At 40.3% G+C, this 25,461-nt stretch overlaps 1 protein-coding gene across 1 annotated transcript in view; it reads right to left on the reverse strand.

The window, feature by feature from the left end:
• Positions 1 to 25,461, reverse strand: part of LOC120916797 (mucin-2-like) — a 107,363-nt gene that overhangs the window by 8,624 nt on the left and 73,278 nt on the right. The window contains exons 38-50 of the mRNA XM_040327735.1: positions 24,286 to 24,460; positions 21,909 to 22,156; positions 20,275 to 20,458; positions 16,284 to 16,482; positions 14,121 to 14,296; positions 12,255 to 12,324; positions 12,032 to 12,144; positions 9,996 to 10,027; positions 4,894 to 5,071; positions 4,155 to 4,259; positions 2,780 to 2,820; positions 322 to 441; positions 104 to 199 (exon numbers count right to left, since the gene is read on the reverse strand). Of these exons, the coding sequence (XP_040183669.1) occupies positions 104 to 199; positions 322 to 441; positions 2,780 to 2,820; positions 4,155 to 4,259; positions 4,894 to 5,071; positions 9,996 to 10,027; positions 12,032 to 12,144; positions 12,255 to 12,324; positions 14,121 to 14,296; positions 16,284 to 16,482; positions 20,275 to 20,458; positions 21,909 to 22,156; positions 24,286 to 24,460 (1,737 nt within the window). The remainder of the gene's footprint in view (positions 1 to 103; positions 200 to 321; positions 442 to 2,779; positions 2,821 to 4,154; positions 4,260 to 4,893; positions 5,072 to 9,995; positions 10,028 to 12,031; positions 12,145 to 12,254; positions 12,325 to 14,120; positions 14,297 to 16,283; positions 16,483 to 20,274; positions 20,459 to 21,908; positions 22,157 to 24,285; positions 24,461 to 25,461) is intronic.

Genomic DNA, 25,461 nt, shown 5'->3' on the forward strand with positions numbered 1-25,461 from the left:
TACACGCATGTATGTTTGAGCTTAAGGGTGCACACCATAATGCATTAGGCTGCGCACACCTATGATTGGAAAATAAAATTAGACAATATTAAGAGTTATATACCTTCAACAGAATCAAATTATTATTATCTTCGACGACGCAATGAGTTTGTTCACAATCACCGCAGCAATCGGTTGTGCTCGTCTTCAACTCAAAGCCCTACAATAAGCGAAACATATGATTTGTTAATATTTCACACAGACATGTTTATAAAAATCATAACCCACACAAGACAGTCCAGGGTATGTTATATTGTATAAAGGGTAAAATACTCTACTTACCAGTGGGCATGATTTACTGCAAGACACTGCTGTGCATTTTATCTCAACTCCTGCAACTGCAGTGGCATTCTCTGCGCACACGCAGGTCTGGCACATGTCAGAGAGCACTGGAGCGCCGGGCTGTAGAGAGAGAACACCATATCAATAAAAGTACAATATATGGGTAATATAACGTAAAATTGTATGCAGTAAAGTGAAACTCTTCTTAGAACGTGTAAATCTACAAACTTTTCCTTACGTTCTCCTTGTTATACAGGCTATTGGTGGATATTACCAAAATGGTGGTACCCACTTTAAGCTTTTCCTCCTGGTCATTTATTAACCCCCCCCCCCCCATTAGTGACTTACTGGATTCTACAATGGATGCCAAATACATTATGCTGCAATATTGATTAAAGTGTTACTAAATCCACAACAGTAAAATCAATCTGTATATGCAGCATAGCATGCTTGTTATACTCACTGTGGAACTTAAGGGGTTAATCCTCTGCATTGTGTAAAAAGGCTGTATGCATAGATCCTTCCCCTCCTGCACTGTCTATCTGGGGAAGCCCAGCTAAAACAGGCAGGGTAGCCGACCTGCACATGCTCAGTTGCGTCTTTTATGCTGGAGAGAACATTTACTTATTCTCAGAGCGAGCCAGGTCAAATGATATTGACATCACACATCTCCTCCTACCTGAATGTAACTGTGGTATACAGATAATCAAAAAAGGTATATAGTGGAAATATTTTAATATAAAAAGAAGATTTTTAAGCTGTGAGCACTGTGGGGGGCAGGTGAATTATTTTCATATTACTGAGTTTAGTAACACTTTAATTTGTGCTAAAATTGTGTAAACCGTAACAATGAATTCCAATGATATGCTATCTACATATACAAATAGATTTTTTTGTTCAGCCTGTGGGCTGAGCGAAACATAACTGATTCCTCCATCCATGTTATTCAGTGTAGAAAGATGCATCTCCCACTGCAGATATTGTGTTCTGACAACAGGCACCAGCAGCTGTTAGAATACCCAAAGAGCAGCTGCATCAGGTTGGATGAAGATGCTGTTTGGCCAACAGCTTTTCCGCCCAAATCCTTCGATTTTTTAGTTAGGAACCATTAAAAATTCACAGTGGGTATGCATAGCCTTAGTTTATTAGATATACCACTGAATGCATTTTGATTTAGGTCATGGGTGTTCAACCTGGGGCTCTCCAGATCTTGCAAATCTACAAGTCTCACCATGCCTTTGCCTTTGGGAGTCATGCTTGTACCTGTTAGCCTTGCAATGCCTCATGAGACTTGTACCAATGAGTTTGTTGATATTCACCGCAGCAATGGGTTTTGCTCTCCTTTAACACAAAGCCCTATAATAAGCAAAACATATGACTTCTACCATGCAATGGCTCACGGGACTTGTAGTTGCGCAACAGCTGGAGGTTGAGCACCCATGACTTAGGTGTTTAAGTGCAAAAATTCTAACAAAATTATTTGAGCTGATAAGTTCCTGTTCTCTCTGTCTCTGCTGCATGATTTCCAGCTTCTTCTGTTATGGAGAGGAAGAGGTCTTCTGTAGTCATGTCCCACGTAGGGTGACCACATTTTCAAACTACCATTTAGGGACACAATCCCTTCCCAAAAATCAGCTTGTGCTGTAACGAATCACAGCACAGTGATTGGACACAAGAGGCGGGATTTATGATTTCTCCAATCACAAGCAGGTGGTGGGGATTGTGCTCCTCCAGGCATTCCTGGCCAGGACAAGTACTGTCAGTGAGTAAAGCAGTAATGTGGCGGCCTTTTTTGGGGGCATCAGATTGGCCCTGGGTAAGGCTGTGTGAGTTTCATTCCAGGACACTGTATTGTTCTAGAATGAATGTGCCCGGAACAGACCTGCAAAATGCGGGACTGTCCCGGGCAATCCGGGACATGTGTCCCACGGTGACAACACTGTTCCATACATACAGTTTGGTCCAGGAGTATTGGTTAATTAGGTAAATAAGGAGGCTTAATTGAAAACTGATTACCTTTGAAGGAATGCATAAGCAAACTATATACAGATGGTAAATGTGTACCAGTAGTTGTGGTTTCTTGCCCAAACTTCTGTATGGGTTTTCTGTTAAAATGCTGGAGAAAGTTAAGATGAACTAGGAGGGTGCTCATCAGCGCTGTCTGCAGCAGTGAATAAGGCACTTGTAGTTCCTTCATTCACAGATCTCTGTCAATGAATAAATCGGCTGTACAAGTGGAGCCCCACACAGCTACACAATTTTTAAAATGTGACAGCAGGTGTAGGGAGAGATTTCCCCATCCACTGTAACAGTGAATGTGGTGAGGTGGGTGAGCAGGGCACAAGCAGGAACATGTTACATGTTACACCCGAAACATTGGTGTAAATATGTAACATGTAGCAAAGTGAACTTAGCCTTTATTTATCACCAGGTTGTTTCATTTCTTTAAAAAGCTTACCAAGTATTCTGCACTTCCATGTACACAGACTTTCTTCCGGACTGCAAGAGAACACAACAGTTATTTTAAGAATCACATGCTATATTTAATGTGTATGTGAAGACAAAACTTTTTTTTCTTCGTTTTAGATAAGGAAGGGTTAAAACCCCTATCGAAACTGAGGAGATTTCTCTACTCTTCCTGTCCTGGAGACTGTAAAAGAAATGAGAGGAAACCTCTCCAAAGGGAATGGAACTTTGTTACAGAAACTGGTGTCCTCACTTATTTTCCCTCATCTATTGCTTTGATGACAACTCTGAATTTTTGGATTTCCTCTGACTGTGTGTCTCAATGACAGAGATCATCAGGACAAACGGATGTATTAATCTCCCAGCAGGGAAAGAGATAGCAATAAAATTTTGCGAAAAGGATCTATACCTTCGCCAAGCATTCTATAACTTAAAAAGAAATGCCTGAATATACATTTTATTTATATATTTTCTGTTTCAGCAGTCCTTTAAAGTGGTTTTAAAGCCTAATTTTTTTTTACCTTTCTAAGTAAAAAAATGTTTAGGCATCAGCATCCCCCCTTTTACTTACCTGAGCCCTCACACATCTGTAGTTCTTCTCTCCCCTTACTTCTGGGTGTCGCTGGCTTTGCTGGGGCACCGGGAGCCATTGACTCCCACTGCTGTCAATCAAAGCCAGTGACAAGGGTTTGGGGGAGGGCAAAGTCTTGCTGCCTGTGTCAATGGATGCAGCAGTGGGGCTCAGGAGCGAGCACGCACAAGAAGCCAATTCCCATGGGGGCACTGAACGGAGAGGATGGGACAGGAGTGCCGGCGTACGCTCTGTGCAATTCCATTACAGAGAAAGTAAGTATAGACATGTTTGTTATTATTTTTTATTCTTATTTATCTTTACAATTTCTTTAAATGAGAGGGTCAATTTGTAATGGAGAGCAGATTTGTAAAGCACATTGCTGTGCTTTATAAATGTACCTTTTTTTCTTAAGGGATACGTTCACCCATAGAAATATGTTACATGTTATAAGTTACAACCATATTCAGGATGTCACATGAAAAATGTTACCAAAACATCTCCAAAGTAATAAAAAAGTAAGAAAAAATCCTCACTCAGACAGTTGTCAGTGGAACAGAGGTCTCTGTTACAAATGCACTACCACCTCCTTTTCTAGGGACTACTGTAAAATGTCAAAAATGTTTTATACAGTACATTTTAATGTCTGGGGCTTAAAAACAAATTGACGTGGGAATAATATGAATAGTGCAATCAAAAATGCCTTTTATGTGGATGGCATAGATGCAAAATAAGATGTGAATATTTTACCCCCTGCAAGCAACAAAAATGACATAAAATATCAATTTCAACTTACCGCATTGATATATGGGGCAACAGTGTCCATCTGGAATTCCACCGATAGCTTCATATCCAAGTCCACAGTTGGGAGATTTATTTGTGCATTTACTGGGGTCACACTCTGAAACACAAATATCCAATAGTTAGGGTCAGTCAAATAAATTATGATCTCAGTAAATATTACTAAAGGACATTTATGTTCTAATTTCATCAAACACTGGGAATCATATTCATATTGGAACTAATGCGAAAGAGCAGGGATCATTTCCCTTGATAGATTATTCATTATTAATCAGATTTCCAGGTTTGTAAAGCTTTTCCTTCTTTTCTTTACTATGTTTTGAAGATCCCAGCTACTTTCTACAAGGTTACTGCACTGTGTCGATTTAATGCAGCCCTTGAGAATAGGCTTTGGAACAACCCCCCAGTTCTGAAGGCTTCCTGGACAACGAATGTCCCCTTGTCTATGATTCAAACTAATATGTGATAAAGTGTAACTGTGAAGAGATAACCACAACTGTCTAAACATATCCTTTAGGTACCTATAAATATTGACTGATGATTATTGCATACAGCCGAAAATCTCTGGGTAATTTCAAACTGTAGCAGATATGCCTCACTAATGAGACTAGGGGTACGAGATAGATTGATCTTAGTTGGATGAACCTTAAATATACGTAGTGTGGGGAAATACCATTGACAGGCTATACATTTCTTGAAAGAAAGGCAGGAAATAAATTATACGCAGAACTTACGGCATGTAGACTCCTGACAGCAAGCATCATTGGGGTTTCTCTGGGTTTTGGGGTAGAAACCTTCCAGCTCACACTTGATATTCTTCAGCATGGGACATTTATGTTCTTGGCAAATGATGCCACTGCCACCTTCTCTACAGACACAGTCCTGGCAGTCAAACTGGAACACCTCTCCATACTGTAGTGAAGAATAACCAAAATCATGAGAATGTTCAACTACAGGTCACATAATTGCTAATTTTTATTTTTTATTTAAACTGGTAGTAGGGAAAGGCTGATGCAGTGTCCATGGCAACAATCAGACTCTAGTTGTCATTTGTTTAGAGTGTTAAAAATGAAAATATTTCCACTCTCATTTTTTTCATCTAGCTTTTAATTAAAAGAAAAGTGCAGGATTTCAAAAGAACAAACATACATACTCACCTAGGTGGATGCAGCATTAGGTGGATTCAGAACTGAGCAATCAAATACCACTAATTGCTCAGTTCTGGATCTTCTGTGAACAGAAGTCACCGGCTCTCTGCTCCCATCCAGACCTCACTGGAGCGATGGGCTGTGGAGGGGGAAGAAGCGGCTGGCTCAGGCTCTCAGTGGTTCACTGAGAGCCTGGGCCAGCTGCTGGTTGGGAATCTGGGCAGATGCTGACATTAAAGTCAGGATCCCTCCAGAGTCTAGAGCAGCTGAGTGATGTCATCTGACAGTAGACCTTAGCTCGCTGTCAGTTGAATCTGAGTTACAGGAGTGCAGAACTAAGTGCAGTCCTATGACCCACAGGAGAAGTAGGGTTAAAGGAGCTTTGGCCCTACTTCTCCTTCAAACAGACTAAAACAAACAGTCCATGGTCTAATAAAATATTGGCATTCCACCCTGCTGGAATTCTCCTAAACACTGGTATTCAGATGTGTTTTAAAATGCTTGCATGAAGACTTGCATTTAATGGTTTATCTACTATTAGGCACCAGGGCCGTCTTTAATATGGTTTGGGCCCTGGGCAAACATTTTTTTTGGGCCCCCCTCCAGCTTATTTTGGGCCTGGCTGGTTCACATGTATGTTTTGGCGGCCCTCATTTGTGCAGGTACAGCAGCCCATTGATTTGAATGGGCTGCCATGCCTTTGTTTCCTGCAGAAAAAAGGTGCATTCAGCATTTTAAAAATACAGTTGCCTTGAAATCCATTCTGCTTTTGCACCATGCTACTTACCTGCAGTTCTTGCACACACAAACGCACTGTGTTTTTAAAAGCGTGACCTAAACGTCTAAAAATGCAGCAAGTTTGACAGTGCGGGAACTGCAGATAAGTCACAGCAGACAGCAGAATGGACAGACAGTGCTGTATTTCAGTGCTTGATGGGCATAGGCGTGCCGTGTGCGCAGCCTATTACATGAGGCATGCGCTTTTCTTTGCAGGAAACACAGGCATGGCGGCAAATTCAAATGAATGGGCTGCTGTGCCTGCGCAAATGTGGGCCGCCAAAACACATACATGTGAACCAGCCAGGCCCAAAATAAGCCCATCAAGCAGTTAAATACAGACAGTAATGCCATGTGCTCTGAGGCTTTACTCAGCCTGGACTGCAGGTCTGGTCTGTGATTTAAAGAGTTCCTCTATTTTACACATGGCATGGCATGGGGTCCCATGGTGCTAAAGCAGAATGGACAGACGGTGCTGTGACCCCATGCCATGCCATGTGTAAAATAGAGGAACTTTTTAAAACACTGACCAGACCTGCAGTGAATCATCAAATATTATAAAGACTTTGGGCACACTCTACAGAAAACTTCTATTTACAATACAGATTAGCAAACAGTGACATACCTTGAGGAGCAGGACATGAAGAAGTCAGCCTCGGGAAGAGCAAACTGGGGATGTTATAAAATCACATTCTAATTCACTTTTATATACAAGCAGCACCCAGTGGCAGGAATGAAGAAGTGCACGTCTAAAGGGAAGCCAGGGGTGCTGTACATTTTAAAACACTGGGAAGGGAAGCAGTACTGTCACTGGCTGCGTGCCGCTGCTGATTTTCAGCCTGATTTGTGGGCAGCACAGGGGCTAAGGCTAGGTTCACATCACGATTTTTACATCCGATAATCGGACCGTTAAATCGAATGGAATCGTATATGACAAAATCGTATGTAATCGTATGTCAAAATGTATTTTTTAAATCGGATTCATAAATCGCACAGCTAAATTTTCCATCCGATTTTCACTAAAAAATCGGATCCTGATTTTAAATAATGTCTGGCAATGGCCATAAAGTATTATGTAGAGAAGTGCTTTCTGGGAAAAAGAAGATTCTTGAAGTTTCTAGCTCGTTCCAGTGTCTAGTGCGCATGCGTAATAAAAAATCGGGTACGATTTATCGGATAAAAACGCACAGTCATCCGATTTATTACGATTTAGATTGACCACAATATAAAACAAATCGGACACGATTTTAATACGATTTCAAATCAGGACCAAAAATCGTGGTCAAACACGATTTTTGATGCGATTTTAAATCGTATCAAATCTGATGCGGATCAAATCGGATTCACTTGGGGACCTACATTAATGAATGGAAGTGAATGGATACGTTTTGCCATACAGATTTGTACGATTTCAAACCTAAGAATCGTGAGAACAAGTAGGATGATAAAATCGTGGTGTGAATGCACCCTTAACGGGCGGCAGGGCCGCCATCAGGAATTATAGGGCCACTTACACAGCTTCAGGCATGGGCCCCCTGGAGCAGAGAACCGGGATGGGGGGTGCTGCCGCCTGAAATTGAGAAGCAGGGGGGGGCTGCCGCGAATTTAGAATTTAGAATTTATAAAAAAAGAAATAAAGAAAGAAATAAAGAAAAATATATATAAAAAAAGGGGTGTAGCCATCTGGGGCCCTGGGGACCTCTGGGCCCTTTAATAAAAAAAAAAAAAAGAAATAAAAAATATATATAAAAAATATATTTTAAAAAGGGGGTTGCCATCCGGGACCTCTGGGCCCTTTAATAAAAAATAAATATATAAAAAAAGAAACATTTATAAAAATAAAAAAAAGGGGGGGTTGCCATCCAGGGCCCTGGGGACCTCTGGGTCCTTTAATAATAATAATAATAATAACATTTATATTATATTTTATATATATATATATATATATATATATATATATATATATATATATATATATATATATAAAAGAAATATATAAAAAAATATTTTTTTATAAACAAAAGGGGGGTTGTCATCCGGGGCCCTGGGGAACTACGGGCCCCTGGGGACCCCCAAACCTCTAAAAAAAAATTGGCCCTTTAATAAAAAATGAAAAAAAAAATATATTAAAAAAAAAATTTTTTTTATTTAAAAATAAATAAAAAAGGGGGGTTGCCATCTGGGGCCCTGGGGGCCTCCGGGCCCTTGGGGACCCCTAAAAAAAATTGTCCCTTTAATAAAAAATAAAAATATATTAAAAAAAATATTTTTTTTTATTTAAAAAAAAATAAAAAATAAATATTTTTTTAAATTTAAAAATAAATAAAAAAAAGGGGGGTTGCCATCTGAGGCCCTAGGGGCCTCCGGGCCCCTCCGGACCCCTAAAAAAAAAAAAAAAAAAAAAAAAAAATTTTTTTTTTTTTTTTTTTTTTCAAAGAGGTTTGCTTTGGGCCCCCAACAGTGACAGGGCCCAGGGCACCTGCCCCATTTGCCCTGCGGTAAAGACGGCCCTGTTAGGCACTCTGGGGCAGATCCACAAAGATCTGCACCGGTGCAGCGTATGTGAGATACGCTACGCCGCCATAACTTACTTGGCTTTGGTTTGAATCCTCATTCGAATTCGACAGGCGTACTAAGGCGTACGCCTGTCGGATCTAACACAGATGCCGTCGTATCTTGTTTGGTGGATACCAAAACAAAGATACAATGCGCAAAATTTGAAATTACGCAGCGTATCAACAGATACGCTGGCGTAATTTCTTTGAGGATCTGCCCCTCTGTGTCTAGGTCAAAAATCTAAGAGAACAGGAGATTTTAATGATGTTATATGAGATTAAGTTGCAATATGCTTGACTTTTGCACTTTGTGACGTGTTATTTTAATTTTTGTTCTGTAAACTGCAGCCTCCAACTGTAGCAGTAGAAAGGACAATGTTTTTTATATTAGAAAATACATTCAAACTGTGCTTATTTCTACAGATATTTTGATCTCTGCTGTCTCCTGGAATAGTCACAAGGAATGTGAAGGCTTTGCACAGCTGACTTCAGTGAATTCAATCAATAAAAAACATTGAGACTTGTCCCCAAACTCCATTTCTGACCAGACTGGATAAGTATGCTTGTGGACTGTACTGCTCTCATAACTATATCCCTCCACTGATACCTTATCTTTCTCATCTAGACTAATGACTTTCTCAGACCAAATGTATTCCATAGTTTTGGCCATAAAAGTTTCCGCTGTCCCAGTCTCCAGTAATACAGCATCCCCTATTATTCTCTGCTTGAACCCTGGGCTAATGTTCTGCCTTAGCTCACCACCTGTTTTATTGCCCTCTTCCCTCTCTTCAGATCATAGATGCTATCTAGACCTCATCTGTGATTTCAAGGTAATTTAATAATAAAAATGATTCTTAGCAGAATAGTCAATGTGTTTCGGGGGAGCTTCTTTGTTGCATTCACAGATTTATGAAACATCTGCTTTGCTGAGTCCATTTACACACTGTCAAAATTCTTAAGCCCTAATGAAGGAGGAGTGTGTTTAGACCTGAAACGCATTGGATTTATTTTGCTTTGAATCAATTTTATCACTAAATTACCTTGGACTCTTGCATGTTTGTTTGGAGCTCTCATTAAATTATTTATAGATTCTCTAATCTGGGTCTTTTTTTATCTGCCTTTGGATCATCTCATAGTTCCATTTGGATTCTATGGATGCGGGTTTTTAATTTATGTTTTACATTTTGTTGAACTTGATAGACATATGTCTTTTGTCAACCTGACAAAATTAGGCAATTATAGTCGACCTTGGTCAACTTTCCAGCATAATTGAAATGTCTGTTAGACTATCAGCATGAAAATCTGTGGAATCATAAATATTTTATGGAAAATTGCAAGTATAGATAAAAATCATACCTCTCTTGGCACATTGTCTGGTCCAACGCATCCTGAAACAAACAAGATTTTCAGTAAAGCATTACGCTTCAATATCAAGTACAGACAACTAATTATCGGTTTACTGTGCTATTGTACAGTATATAGCATATCGTATCAGAATACACATGCTTTAACCAGTGTGTGTGTACTTTGTGGACATTACTATAACCTACAGTAAGTAATGTAACTTATCTACAATATTAAATATGCTAATTAACGGGATGTGCAGGAACACAAACTGAATACATCAGAACTTTAGCTATAGGACAACCAAGTCCAGATAAAAACCCTTATGTTTTTATGGACTTAAATTGATTCTGACTTTTCTTTGGGGTAAACAACATACATTTTTTGTATGATTCTGGTCATATACTAATATTTCCCCCTAAGCATCTTGGTACTTCCTCTTTCTTTCACCATAGACATAAACCTGCATGCTTGAGCATACTGACCATGCATGTTAGAACCAAATTCTCTGAATAAGTCTTTGAGTGGTTGAAGTATGTTTGTGCTTTCCTCTTTTGTTCTATCTCTGTCTTTTGGGTTAAAGAACTGAGTCAGGGCTGGAGAAGAGGATATACTATGTAGAACTGTGCAGGAATCTAACACTGAGATGGCTATTCTAAAACCTCAAAGCTGCCTCTGTGGACTAAGCTAGAGAACTGTTTGTATTATACTTTGTTTGGTATCCTTTTAGCTAGATATCTGTGAACATGCAGGCGCCCTACTTTACTAATGTCATCCCAAAAGAGTCTTCAAGACTGTTGATGGTCAGGATAATGCACAGGCACAACGTGTTTTTGTTGGCAGGGGGAGGAGGGGAAAAAACAGGACTGGTACAATGTTGACAATATTTCCTATAACAATATATGAAACACCAATTAGAGCTTGGAGCTTGGGACTCCCCAAAAATCCTTTGCTTCAGTTACTAAATTAATACTCTATGACAGTCACCTATTCTGTGAAGCCTTTATGTAAAATGTATATTTAAATAATAATAAACCTTTTATGGCTGTTCAGCTTACTTGACTTCTCCCACCCTCTTTTCCCTGCTAGCCAAAATGTACACTAACACCCCTGAAATAACTTGACAGCATTGGGCTCCGTTTCTGCTACCAGTGGCCCACTACTTCCTTGTGGTTTGCTGGTCAAAGCCAAGGCATAGAGCCATATGTATGTTTTCTGTGTGCCTCAAAAAGGTCTTACCCCAAAATTGGACTTAGTCTGAAGTTAGTAAAAGATTTTCTGGGTTGCCAGTGTTTTTTTAGGCTAGGAAGCACTAGAGGATTGAGGGAGCTAAACGTTTAAGAGTTCACGTGTTCTAGTGATGATATTTTTTTGTTTTCACATTTTATTAGCAATATGATGACCTTTTTACCTATTACCAGGGGGCAGCAACAAACCTCAATTTTCTGGGTAATGAAGTTACAGAAAACCTCAGTGCCCATCAGTATCTTCAGACAGGGACTCTTCTTGTCTTAAAGTAAACCCTCCTATCGTTTTCAGCCTAGGAAGCAGCCATCTTTGCCTCTGTTTAATCTACAACTGCCATTATGCTGCACATGTGATCAGTTATGACACCAGCCATTGGATGGTTTGACAGTTTGGTTGACAGCACAACTAATGGGAGTGTTACATTTCCGGCACATGCATTAACAAAGCAAGATGCCTGTTTAACTGAAAACGTAATAAACATAAACCTTTTAAGAAAAGTAAGCAGGATGTCAGCCTACATGTTATACCAGGCTGGAATTTCTCCAGGTAATAAAAGAGCTTTTTTTTATATGAATACAATATGGAATAAACTTCCTCCAACTTTGCCAAAGAATGACCCATGCCTCCATAAGGCATATGCTAAGATGTTTATTTCGACTCCAATGCAGTTTGTAATACTGAAGTCACAAATAAAAATGCTGGCTAAATAAGTGTTCATCCAAATGCCATATTGTTTGCATGGAATTCCATATTACAAGATCTTACACTGTTTAAAAAGTAGAAAAGTACAGATATCTTACCACAGGTAGATACACAGACATCCACACTAGGACTGAAAGGCTTGGTACCGAATGGACAGAAGCATCCTTCAACCAAATGTTTATCATTCTGCATTTGTTCAATCTCTTCCGGACTAAAAGATAAGCAATTTTGCATCATGTTTTTTGTTCAAAGTTGGAAAATATTTAAAAAACATCCAAAATAAAACCTTCTTCCTATAAAATATTGGTATTATACACTTACGTAGATTCGCATGTAATTGGTACAGCTGCTCCACATGCATTGTAGACTTTGTGTGATGGGCAAGTAATAGCTGGAATAAATAAATGTTTTTTTAAATACATTGTAAAGAATTTAAGAAATAATACAACGTTCATGGTTGTAGATGAAAATGGCACCTTTCCCATCTTAGCTGCCAAATGAAACTTTTTAGATTGGTGAGTTGAAAAAAAATGTATGGCTGAGAGAGGCAATGCAGCATCTAATATTTATGCACGCAAGTAGCAGGAAAGGTGCCACTTTCTATTTACAGTATGTTTCCTCTTATGTTTTTTTGTGTCAGAGAAAAAAGGTAGGTAAAGGCAGGAATGACTACAGATTGTGGGCTCCAGAGTAGTGCTACTCAAATGAAAATGATTGCACTATAAACAAATAATTGGAATAGTACAGTTTAAGGCAGAAAAAAGTTAAATGTACAGTAACAAAAAATGCTAGCAGGTAGTTTTTTATTAAAATCACTGTACTTTCTTGCATATTGTGGCAAGTGATTTGGGGGCTATATGTAACTTTAATTCAGCTTTATTACACTCGTTAATATACTGTACCTGGTTATAAGTGGGGATGAGGTTTGGGTCTGCTGCTACTATATATTTGCATAGAATCATGGAGATTTCACAAACCTTTGGCTGAAAACTTTGCATGTTTGCATTTAGAAACAGGAAACAACCTACAAATCATTGCCTAGCATTTGCCCCAGTCAGCTAAATTATAAGAGCCAATAATTTGTCTCCCCATGCATGTTGTATGACAATAGCTTGCCTATTAAAAGTGGTGGTTATATGGGAGTGCTTGGGTGTTCTATAACACCCCCACAATTTATTTAAGTACTCTTATAACACTTTTATCTCCTGGGCCCCTGCCTATGTTGCAAACCACCATTACATTCACATTTCAGTGCAGCCTCTTCCTGTGCTAAGAACCCAGGTCCTCAGCTAATAATGTACATTAACTCACCCTTGAAATTGCTGCCACATTTGACTAAGCCAAGCCAGGAGAAGACTCAGGGGTACCCATGTGAAAATGGTGAAGCAAAGTGCATGCCTAGTGTAAAATAATGTGGGTGTCCTGTTCCTTGTCTTCTACCTACTGATCACATACTGACTGTGACTGACTGGTGCACAGTTCTTTTTTCTTTGACTAGTTGGACCACTGGTCCCCTTCCCAGAGGTCATGGCATCAGAGGTTGTGTGTGGGATCATCTTCAGATTCCTGCTCCCAGCCCTAACTTGTGATCATGTGGGGGACCCCCATCTGTCCAGCTCTTATCTTTCTCAGTCTCTGCTTTTCCCCTCCTGTTACTCTTTCCGCTCATTCTCTCCCTTGCGCTTTTTCTCTTTCTATCTCCCACCATCCCCATCTCTCTACTTTCTCTTTCTCCCCCCCCCCTCTACACTGTCTCCTCTCTCTCTCTCTCTCTCTCTCTCTCTCTCTCTCTCTCTCTCTCTGTCTCTCTCTCTCTCTCTCTCTCTCTTTCTCTCTCTCTCTCTCTCTCTCTCTCTCTCTCTCTCTATTTTATGTCTGATTTTATTATAACACAGGATTCATGGTCAGGGACTTGGCTTCCCCACTTATATTCACTACACACCCCAACACAAATTATTTGGAGTCACCCCTGCTTATTATCCCTTCAAAGGGTCAAAATTAAATAACAAGGTTTATCCCAATAGACTTCAATAACTTTCAACACAAAGTTCTCAAAATTTGAGAAAACTTTGCAAACCTGTTTAAAAAACAGAACCCAGGGACATTCGCCCATCCTTGGTTAAGAGTTCAAATCACATAATAAGCTGTGTGGTGTCACAGAACAGATAACTAAATAGGATAACTTACAACATTCTGGAGCTTTATCTCTCCATTGAATGCAGACTCCCTGACTTGCACAGAGCTGAGCGTATTGCTGCAAACTGCTACATTCTATGTCGGAGTCGGGTACATGGCAACTGTCAAAATTACAAGCCTGGTAGAAATTATTTGGAGGCAGAGCACTGTGGCATTTCTGGAATGTCCTTTAGAAAAAAAAAACAAAAAAACAGGTTTAAAGAATTATGCTGGTTTATGAGAAAACATTTAAACAAATGCTTGATAATAAAAAAGAGAGTTATACTTTAAATGGAAAATGTTTTACTATATTTGATGGTGCTATTTTTCTTTTGTTTCATAGAAAATAACATTGGCATACTGCTATACTGTACTGATGCTGGCTTGGTTAGTAAAATAAAGTCTTACTTACTTTACTAAGAAAATAAAAGAAAGTCAGTGTCCAATCACAATTTTTTAGTCAATTCTATCCAATTTTCTAAATCAGAGAGACTGACAGCTTAAAGCTGAACTCCATGAATTTAGCTACTTTTTAATATATGCAGACTCACTATGAGTTAAGTCCAATGAGGTGAATGTCACTTTGTAGACTTATCTCGTTTATTTACACCTTTATGGAACGTGGGGGGTAAAGCTATCGTAATGCTGGACCTTTTGGTCCCGAAGCTGCATCGTCAAATGAAACTGATGTGCCCCCTCCTGCCCAATCAAAGAGCATGTTGTGTTATGTGAACCCATTCATACAATACAAAGCCTTCTGTGAATGGACAGCAGAGGGGAGGGGAAAGCAGATGTGGATAAGACAAAGTCTCCCCTCTCAGTGCCCAGCGAGAGTGTACTCTTGGAGCTAACATAAAACTGTCAGATATAGATAAGTCCAGGAGGTGGCATGCACATCTTCTGACTTAACCCCCAGTTTGCCTGTACATCTTTAGAGTGTCTAAATTCCTGGAGTTGAGTTTGAAGCAACCTTTGCTGTGTTGTCTCTAAAGAAGATCCATATAGTTCCAGAAATCCAATCTCAAATGTACAAAATGTATTAAATGTGCATTTTTTTTAAAAACAATTGTATTTGCATTTGTTAATTGCATTTGTTAATCATCATATATATATAAATGTTAATCATTATATATATACCGTATTTATCGGCGTGTAACACGCACAGGCGTATAACACGCATAGGCGTATAACACGCACCCTAACTTTAAGCGGGAAGTTTTAGGGAAAAAACTTTCCACAGCCCCATGCGTATAACACGCAGGCACAGTTTACCCTCTATTTTCAGGGTAAAAAAATGAGTGTTATACGCCAATAAATACAGTATATATTCCTATGGGAAGATTCTTGTTGAAATAAATGGTGACGTGCTGGATTTCTTTAAGGCCTTCAGAACCCTTCCTTATATCCTCAGGCACAAAGCAGGGAATGTCTAATCTAATACTGCCTGTATTCTTTGTGTTTGTTTGCCAAGTTGAATCCATGAAACCGGCAAAGTGTGAAGCCTCGTACACACGACCGAGGAACTCGACGGGCGAAACACATCGTTTTCCTCGTCGAGTTCCTTGTCAGGCTGTCGAGGAACTCAACAAGCCAATTTTCTCCATTGCCATCAAGGAAATAGAGAACATGCTCTCTTTTTGGCTCGTCGAGTTTCTCGGCAGTTTCCTCGACGAAAATGTACACACGACTGGTTTCCTCGGCAAAAAAATATCTCCCAGCAAGTTTCTTGCTGGTTTTTGCAGAGAAACTCGGTCGTGTGTACGCGGCCTGAGAGTTTAACATTGATGCAAATAAATCACAAGTGCTCAAACTGAACCTACCAGGTCACAAAAGTGTTCACGCTAACAGCATACATAAAAATGGCGCCTGCTTATTTTGCTAATTGTTTTCTGTGTAAGTAAGAAGCACTTTAATCCACGATGCATACTAAACACAAATGATCTTTTTTATCTTCGCCATGGTGAAGCCCTGCCCTTGTCATTTAATAGCCCAATACTGAAAGCCTCTACTAGCTGCCATGTTTATTGCATTAGACAGTTTATAGGTTGGATCAGGTCTTATTTTCAGAAAAGGTAAGATTTGTATTTGTAAAAAGTGACAGAGCCACTTTACAAACCAATTCATGTATTTTATAACAATGTTTTAAAATGTTCTATTGGAGAAAAAAATGCTTACGTTCCCAAGATGAGTTCGCATAGTGGAGATGGTTTGCAAGGAGCCTGGGTGACTTTGGGTGGAATTGTGGGTCTCAGACTGCCACATGTAGGTTTTCTTGGATCTTCTACAACCCAAGAATCTGCCATAACTTCGCAGTTTGATACAATTTCACCGCTTTTTGTCAGACAGTCATCTTCTTTATTGTTGTTGCAAGTACCTAAGTAAGAAATATACAGTCAGATACAGATCACAAGTATTTCTGTAGTAAGGAAAAGATATGGTGTAGAAAAGTGTATTTTGCACTTTGTTAACCCAAACCAGTATGAAACTCTACTATTGGGGCCTCGTGCACACTGAGCGTTTTTGCTGGACGCCTTTCCTCCTGGCAGTGGTGCTTTGGTAGAAAAAAACACTTCATGCTTGTAAATGAGTGTAAGCGCTCAGGTGTTAATTAATTTTCTTTGGGCAGAATAATAATTTATTCTGGCCATTGAAATGAATTAACACTCAATCGTGCTTAGTGTTAACACATGTTCACACGCGTTTACACATGTAAAGATTTTTTTTTCTGCCAAAACTGCTCCTGGATGCACTGGCAGTGTTTTTTTTTTTTTCTGTCTGTAAATGCCACTGCCTCTAAACTTCTCTAAACACCTATGTGTTTATGGACACATAGCGGTTGATTTACTAAAGGCAAAAAGACTGTAAATGAGGTAAAGCTTCACTTGGCAAAAAGTACCCAATTATGTGCAAGGAAAAAAAAAATGAATTTTTGCTTGCACATGATTGGATGATGGAAGTCAGTTGAGCTTTTGCTCATTTACTAAGCTCTGGAGCAACTGCTCTTGCAGAGTGAAACTGCACTTTGCAAAGTGTAATTGCCTTTAGTAAATCAACCCTATAGGCTAACATGCAGGGGTGTTTAGAAGGGGAGAAAAACAAGACAGACGCCCCTAGGAGCAGCGTCAAAAATGTCCAGTGTGCATGGGACCTTATGTGTACTTCTGGTGTAAAACCTTTAGCTTTATGCTATATGTTGGAAAAACAAAAAGTCACAATCAGAATTCAATTCAGATACCTTATTTCTCCAGTTTCAAATTATACACAGAATGATATCAACTGTGCTGTTTCCTAATCAAAAACTATTAACTAGAAACATCATAGACTGTATACACAAATGGCATCACATTTTCCATTTGTGTGTAGTCTATGATGTTTCTAGTTAATAATTTTTGATTATCCCGCCACCTAGTGACCATTGTTGGTGTTACTAATGTTCTGTATTTTCCTTCCCCTTATTGTGATGTAATTTCCTTTTTCCTTTTGTGTTAGCTTTTTCATACTTCCTTTCAAGACACACACTGTAGCTAGGAAAGACAATACTAATTTTGACCGCCTTAAACTTCTATATGAAGTCCACCGCATCTTGCATCTTATTGTTTTGTCTCAGTGCTCTGCATGCAATAAAGACATTTGTAGATTTCAATTGTTTGGTGAGTGGAGCTATCTGATAAAGATTGTCCACAGTGATTGTTTCTGCTATATACAGGCCAGGCATAGTGGTCTCAGCAAGGGATAGTCATCATCACAACGAATGGAATCAGAATATCAACCAACCAGATTTTTGAAGTTTCACAAAATGTATACTGTATGTGCAATATTACAGCTGTCCTCCTTTGGCTCTAAGCCCATGAACTGAATGATCACATGACTGTTGGTCGCTCAGTTCTCAGGTCCGCTCTGAGCACAAAGTGGTGACTGTTAATTACTGTCCTGTGCTCTGCCCCTCCAGTGCTCACTGGAGTGCCAGGCTGTGAAGGAGGAAGCATGCTGAGAGACTGAGCCAGCTGTAGCCACAAATCGGTTTGGATCACAACAGAATTGTCCTGATCCCTCCAGAGTCTGGCACGGCTCTGTGACATCAACCAACAGCAAAATTCAGCCCGCTGTCGGCTGATTCTGGATGATGGGAGTGCTCAAGTAAGTGCACTCCTGTTACCCACATGAGAAGTATGGCCAAAGGAGCTTTGACCATACTTCTCTTTTAAATATGAATAGTTTAAAAATATAAATGAAAAAAATAGCAAAAAAATAAAAGCTAAGGGGAGAAGGCGGCGTTAATTAGGGTTAGCTAAGGTTAAATAGAGGTTCAATTGAAAATTATTTTATTAAAAAAAAAAAACTTTTTGGAATTTCCCTTATTTGGCCCCTTTTATTCTAATTATATAATTGAAAGTGTTTTTAGTTTATCTGTTACATAAGTACAAAAAATAAATCTTACTATCCTGCAAACAATCATGTAAGCTGATAACTTCTTGTGTCCCACTGACACCAATCATAGGGCACTAATCCTCCCATTGAGTCCAATGATGAGGTACGATTCCTCCCACTGATACCAATGATGGGTCACTAATCCTCCCACTGACACCAATGATGAGGTACTATTCCTCCCACTGATACCAATGATGGGACACTTTTCCTTCTATTGACATCAATGATGGGGAACTATTCCTCCCATTGACACGAAAGAAGAGGCACTATTCGTCCCATTGACACCAATGATGAGGCACTAATCCTCCTATTGAAACCAATGATGAGGCACTAATCATCCCATTGACACCATTGATGGGGCACTATTTCTCCCATTGATACCAATGGTGGGGCGCTATTCTTACCTTTGACACCAATGGTGGGGCACTATTCCTCCCGTTGATACCAATGATGGTGCACTATTCTTACCTTTGACACCAAATAACGGGACACTATTTCTCCCATTTACACCAATGATGGGGCACTATTATTCCCCCTAATTCCAATCATGGAGCATTGTTTACTCCCACTGACACCAGAACATTTTCTTCCCACTGGCCACAGTCCGGCACCCCCTAAAGTTTGAAGGACCGTAAACTGGCCCTTTGTTTAGAAAGTTTGGAGTCCCCTGCTTTAAACATACTATTGTATATGAGTTAAAAATAAAAACATATCTAAAATGCAGGTAGGAACATGTTAAACGTGTATACACTCTGTCAATGATGACCTCTACATGGGAAATATGTTGACATTTTAATAATTGTTGTCTTAAAGTTTGAAACACAATCCGACACCGTTTGGCTTATGCTCGCCTCTTTCAGAAAGAGGTTTGGGTTTAAAACTGTCTTTGGTAAATGATTCTCAGGGAAAGTAAAAACTTTGCATCTCCCACTGAAAATAAAAGGTTTAAAGTAGCATTCAAGTCAAATCCTAACTCTACCTAAACCTGCTCCCACCCTCATTCTAAGCCTATTCTAACAACCCTGTGAAGGAAAGATGGTTATACTTACCTATGTTGAGGACACGCCAGTCCAGTAACGTGATCAGCTTGCAGCGGCGGCTTCAGTGCCGAGGAGGGGCAGCTCACAACAGATGCCACATAGACATGCCTCGTACACACGTACGGGATTTCTGGCGATAGAAAGTCCACCGGGAATCCCGAGGGGAAAACCGAGAACCTGCTCGGTAACTTTCCCCCTGTACACACGAGAGGTTTTTCCGTCGGGAAAACTGCAGTGAGAGCTTCGGCCGTGTGTATGCTCCACCACAGTTTTTCCCATAGGAAAACTGCCGGGAAAAAGACCGCCAGGAATCCCATGTTCTCTTTTTTTTTTTTTGCAGGTTTTCTTTTTGGGAAAACTGCGATGGAGCATACACGAGGCCGGGATTCCCGGCCAAGAGCTGTCATGGCTGTTTTCCTGCTGAGAAAACCGGTCGTGTGTAAAAGGCATAAGCCTTTGTGTGACATCATCACCCAGGCTCTGCAATAATCATCAAGGGTCTCTCTTCACTGAAGCCGTCCTCGGGGAGATCATTTGATTGGACCAAAGCATCTTTAGAATAGGTAAGTATAGACTTCTCTCCTTTACAGGGTAGTTACAATAGGTTTATAATAGGGGTGGGAGTGAGTATAGCTATAGTTAGGATTTAAATGGAATGCTACTTTGCAAATATACTGTAGATCCCAACAGAAGCTTACCGCACTGTCCCTGCGTATTGTTTCCAAAAAGATGATATGGTAGTTTGACAGAGAAGTCCATGCCGTTGTATGTGATATTAGCCTTCAATTCTGGAATTTCGACCACATAATTGATTCCAGATTTATACACAGACACTCCATACTTTTTAAAGGGGATTGCTACAACCACATCGTTTACAGTAACCTAGATAAACAGGACAAAATAAGAAATTTATAACATTTTTTATTATTAGAGTTGGCAGTAGTAGCTGCATAGAACTTTATGATCTAGTGTCCTAAGGAAGGAACCAATTTTGCAAACTGAGAAACAGAAGGACTGACAGCCAGGGATTTCACACAAAGGAAGGGCAATAGAAAGAGAACAGGACACTTTTTCATTTTTTCATGGTACTGCAGGCACATATTTTTTTAGGTTATGCTATGTGAATGAGAACATGTAACAAATATAAAGTAGCTGTCATCCCAATGTGGTTGTAAAAGTGGAAATACATTTAAAGTGTATTTAAATCTTTTTCTTTTTTCAATTTGGTTAGAGTAAGGAATGGTAAACCTCCTGTCATGCTTTTTATCTTTGGCCCTGAGGAAGATTTTCTTTCACTTCCTGTTCTGGAACAGAACAGAGAATGCGAAAAAATGTATTAAAAATGGAAATAGCCCTTCTGAGACTGCCACTGGAATGGGTGTCCCCATTGGAACATTTCCCTTCTCCTCCTGTACATTAGACAGCTGTAAAATGTTAGATCCTATCACTTTACAATGGTCACCAGGAAGGTGAGGAGGGGAAACTGTCTAGCAAGGAAACCTGCAGCAATAAAAAAAACTGCTCAATTCTAATGCCTCGTACACACGGTTGGAATTTCCGATAAGAAAAGTCTGATGTGAGCGCTTGGTAGGAAATTCCGACCGTGTGTATGCTCCATCGGACTTTTCCTGACGGAATTTCAGGCAACAAAAATTTGAGAACTGGTTTGAAAAAAAAAATCCAATCTGAAATTCCGATCGTCTGTAGCAATTCCCACACGCAAAATTCCAATGCATGCTCAGAAACAATTTGACGCATGCTCGGAAGCATTGAACTTAATTTTCTCGGCTCGTCGTAGTGTTGTACGTCACCGCGTTCTTGACGGTCGAAAGTTCCGAGAACTTTTGTGTGACCGTGTGTATGCAAGCCAAGCCAAACTATCCAAGGTTTTTCCGACGGAAAATCCAATCGTGTCTACGCGGCATAACACTTGCCCACTCAATTCAAAACTCTAAAAAAATAAAAATAAATGTTTACGCTTTAGACGTAAAGAAGGACATGGGAAGGTAAAGGTTAGCGAGCTTCACTTTTGCTCAGAAAAATCAGCAAGGCTCAGATAGCAGGAACCCACCTTGAGCTAGGATTCCCAGCGATCATGAAATGTAACAGCATGTTAAGATTGCTTTAAGATTTACCAGTATTTTATTAAATAAAGTGGTTGACAATGAATCTGTTTGTCGTTATGAACAATTATTATTTTTGCTGCATTTATTTGGTTAAAAGATAAAAAAAAATACAGATGCTTAGCATCACATTATTATTCGTTTCCACTAATCTTAAAGAATGGGAATGCTGTTTTTCAACCAACATAATTAATACATATAAATCCTACCTGTAGGCTGATAGGTATTGCGGTCTTTAAAGCAATGCGTATTGTCTGAGATTCATGACGGACAATGATGTCACGTGGACAAGATACTCGGTCTATAGCTGCACAGTCATAATTATCGATGTATACTCCAAAATTATCAATCTTCTTTGTAATCTCTTCCACTAGAGTATATGTGCAGTTTCCTTGATAGCTGTAGTAGGTGCCATCAAATGTGATATAATGGGGGTCACCCCAACCCATGCAATAACCTTCATGACAAAATAAAAGTTTACAATTATTGAAATAAAAAACACATTTTTGCTACTGTACATAGTAAGCCTTTGTTTTTTGTTTTTTCATTTGATATTATAATCACTTAAAATCACTTATTCAAGGCAGAGTTGGAAGATGTTATAATCTTTATTGAGTTCCAGACTTATTAAGGGCTTGTTCACACTAGTGTTTAGGGGGTAGTAAAACCCAAAGGTTGTGCTGCAGTTTTACCACCAACCTGCAGCGGCAGTGTTGGGGGTGTACACATGCCAGGGCCATAAGCCTTTGCTTCACTGCCTTGACAGGAATTATATCCTCTTTCGCATTCAGCAAGCACTACCACCCATCAAACACGATTTATTCAAGTGAATGGAGCTGCATAGTAGTGCCAAATTTAGGGGGTTAAAACAGGTGTGAATAATCTCCTCCTCACTGCCTGTCAAACGTCCCTGAAAAGTGATCTGAGCATGGATCGTTTTTCAGAGATTCAGCAGTCCTTGCCACTTGTGTGAACGAGCCCTTAGTGAATACATAAATCATTCATTGGCATAATTCCTAATCTACACATATAGAGAAATTCGGCATTTAAGGCTTTTTTTCCCTCCTTTATCTTCACCTGGCAACCCTACAAATAATACACTTCTTGCCCCTGGGTGGCTATGCTCACTTCTGTATCTATAGAGAGAGCAATATTTGCTACACAGGTTGGACTTAAAAAATGTCTGCCGTTGTTTAATTTCTATTACAGGGGGGATGGGTAAATTATTTGTTTGAGTGTGAAAGATAAAAAAATATTTTATGCTTTCATCCAATTAACAGGAATTATGTAGAAAAATGCTTTCTAGCAAGATCAGAAGTTGTTTTCTCTATTAGATTAAAATGTTTTACCCTGAAAAAAGAAAACAAATGCAGCCTCTTTAAGCCTAAAGACTGGGTAAGCTCCAATATATTACCTTTTTCTTTTTTTTGCTTTTCTTTTTGTTGCTTTAATTTTGGGGGCACAGGACTTGTGTTTGTATCCCAGAGCTTGCATGCATTCTGTATGTAGCACCCTCTAGTGTGCTAGAAGAGCGGTACTTATTGTTTTGAGAATAGGTAGATTTCCAGGCTGGGCTGGCAGCCAAGCCTGGGTGTGTTTTTATGATCTGGGTTGGGAGTGACCTAGAATAGAGTTGGGTGACTCACAGGTGGTGTCACTAGGACCTCATACTTCTTTCCAGAATCTGCTAGTGCTTTCTGGAAAGACATGTGAAGAGGGAAGGTGGAGCCACCTGGGGTGTTCTGAGGAGCCCTGACCAATCCCCAATCTAGATTGGCAGGGGGCCTCCTTAAATACCCAGGGTCAGCCCAGCTGGGGAAGAGTTGATCGAGTGGAAAATAGAAATGGAGTGTTAGGCTGTCGGGGCCTTTGAGGGAGCTCCCCAGTCTGGGGGGGTGACATTGGGCCTGGGCTCGGGTGCGGACGGGACCCTCTTACCCTCTTACAGAGGTGTCCTGACCAGGAGGCACAGGAAGCACAAGAGAGGACAGTGGTAGAACACTGCCAGGCAAGTCTCCAATAGATCCACTGAGGCAGCCAGGAGGGCTGGTGAGTGTTCACACAGTCAGGTGGACTGGGAGGCACGCCTGAGAGGACTGAGATGCAGCAGTCTGGGATGGGTGCAGAGCCAATCTGGAGGATTGTGGTGGCATGGGCAATGGAAAGGGGCAGCTGCAGCCAGAAGAGCTGGCAATGCCTGAAGAGATGGTCCTGGGAGCAGCAGCCATAGGGACAGCTAGCACTGGAACTTTCTATTTGTTCTAGACCATAGGGGCCCGCGGTCCTTGTCTGCAAAGGGCATCTGCTTTAAGCCTGGTTGAGCCAGAAGTGTATATAGTTGGTCTCAAAATTGACTGTTGATTACCTGGGGATCTCATAAGTTTCCCATCCTTATCCAAGTTAAATTCCCCTTAATAAAACATAAAAGACTAGTGCAAGGACTGCTTTCATGTCTCTGAGCAAGTGAAAAGTGTGCCTGGCTGGGTAGGGTGACAGACGGACCACTACATACCGTTACATATATATTTGTATTAAGTAGGCAAATTATGAAAAGTTACTGATATGATCCAAATGAAAAACACTTACAGTCACACTCCCAGTGCCAGCAACATAAGTCATCGTCTACTACAGCTATTGGTTCTAACCCACTGGCACATGTTATTTTAGGTGGGGGTTCACACTTCAGTTCAACGATCTGTACTGTGTTGTTTTCAAGACATATTGCCATGGTGCAGTTACACAGCATCCAAGATTCATTAGGCTGGAAAAACGAAAGGGTTGTAAGTATTTGTGAAATATTCATCAAAAAATTATTCTTATATAATATTATCTAATATTCCACTGTGCTGGATGATATTGGCATAATTTGTATATGTTTCTTCAGCATCCATTAGATACAGGACAGCGAAAGTAGGAAAGTAGTTCAGAATCCACAGCCATAAAAAACAATACAAGTCGATTTAATGAAGGAGTTAAGGCTGTTGACTTATCATACTGTATATTTATCTTGCAAAGTGAATTTTCACTGAGCTGAGTAAATAAGGTTGAGCTGTGCTCTCTTCAATCTCCCGCAGTGCTGGGACAAGGTCACCTAAAGCCCAGGGCGAACATGGAAAACTGTGCCGTCTCCCTCAAGATGTATGAGCATTATGTGCCAGCAACCCCCCCCCCCCCCAAAAATGTCAGTCCTTCAATCCCCCCTCAGATAAAAAGCCCCCCCCCCCAAAAAAAAATGTCAGTCCTTTAATCCCCCCTCAGAAAAAATGACCCCCCCCCCCCCAAAAAAAACAGCCCTTCTAGCACAAATCCTCCACCCCTCAAATTTTCCCTCCGAGTACACAATCCCCCCCCCCAACTCCAAATCCACCTCCTAGCACAAATATCGCCCCCTCCTAGCACAGACACCACACAATCATCCCAACTAGCACAAATCCCCCCCCCCTCCCCCATTCTCCTCCTATCACAAATCCCTTCTCCTCTCTACCATTCAACCTCTTCTAACACTCACCCCCAAATGTTCCCACCTAGAGCAGTTTTTTCCCCTGCTCCCTCCCCCCCTCCAAATTCCTTCTCCCAACACAAATCCCCCCCCTCCAATCTCCTTGCAGCCCCCCCCCCCTCCCCCCGCCGCACCTCAAAGGTGCTAGCAAACATACATTTGTTTTATTTCCACCCCTCCAGTGCGTTTTTGGTACGTTTTTGATGCAGTCCAGGGCTTTTTTCATCCCTATTTTCTATTAACTTAAGATAGGGACAAGTGTG

The sequence above is a fragment of the Rana temporaria genome, chromosome 11, assembly GCF_905171775.1.
Source record: "Rana temporaria chromosome 11, aRanTem1.1, whole genome shotgun sequence".
Lineage (NCBI taxonomy): Eukaryota > Metazoa > Chordata > Amphibia > Anura > Ranidae > Rana > Rana temporaria.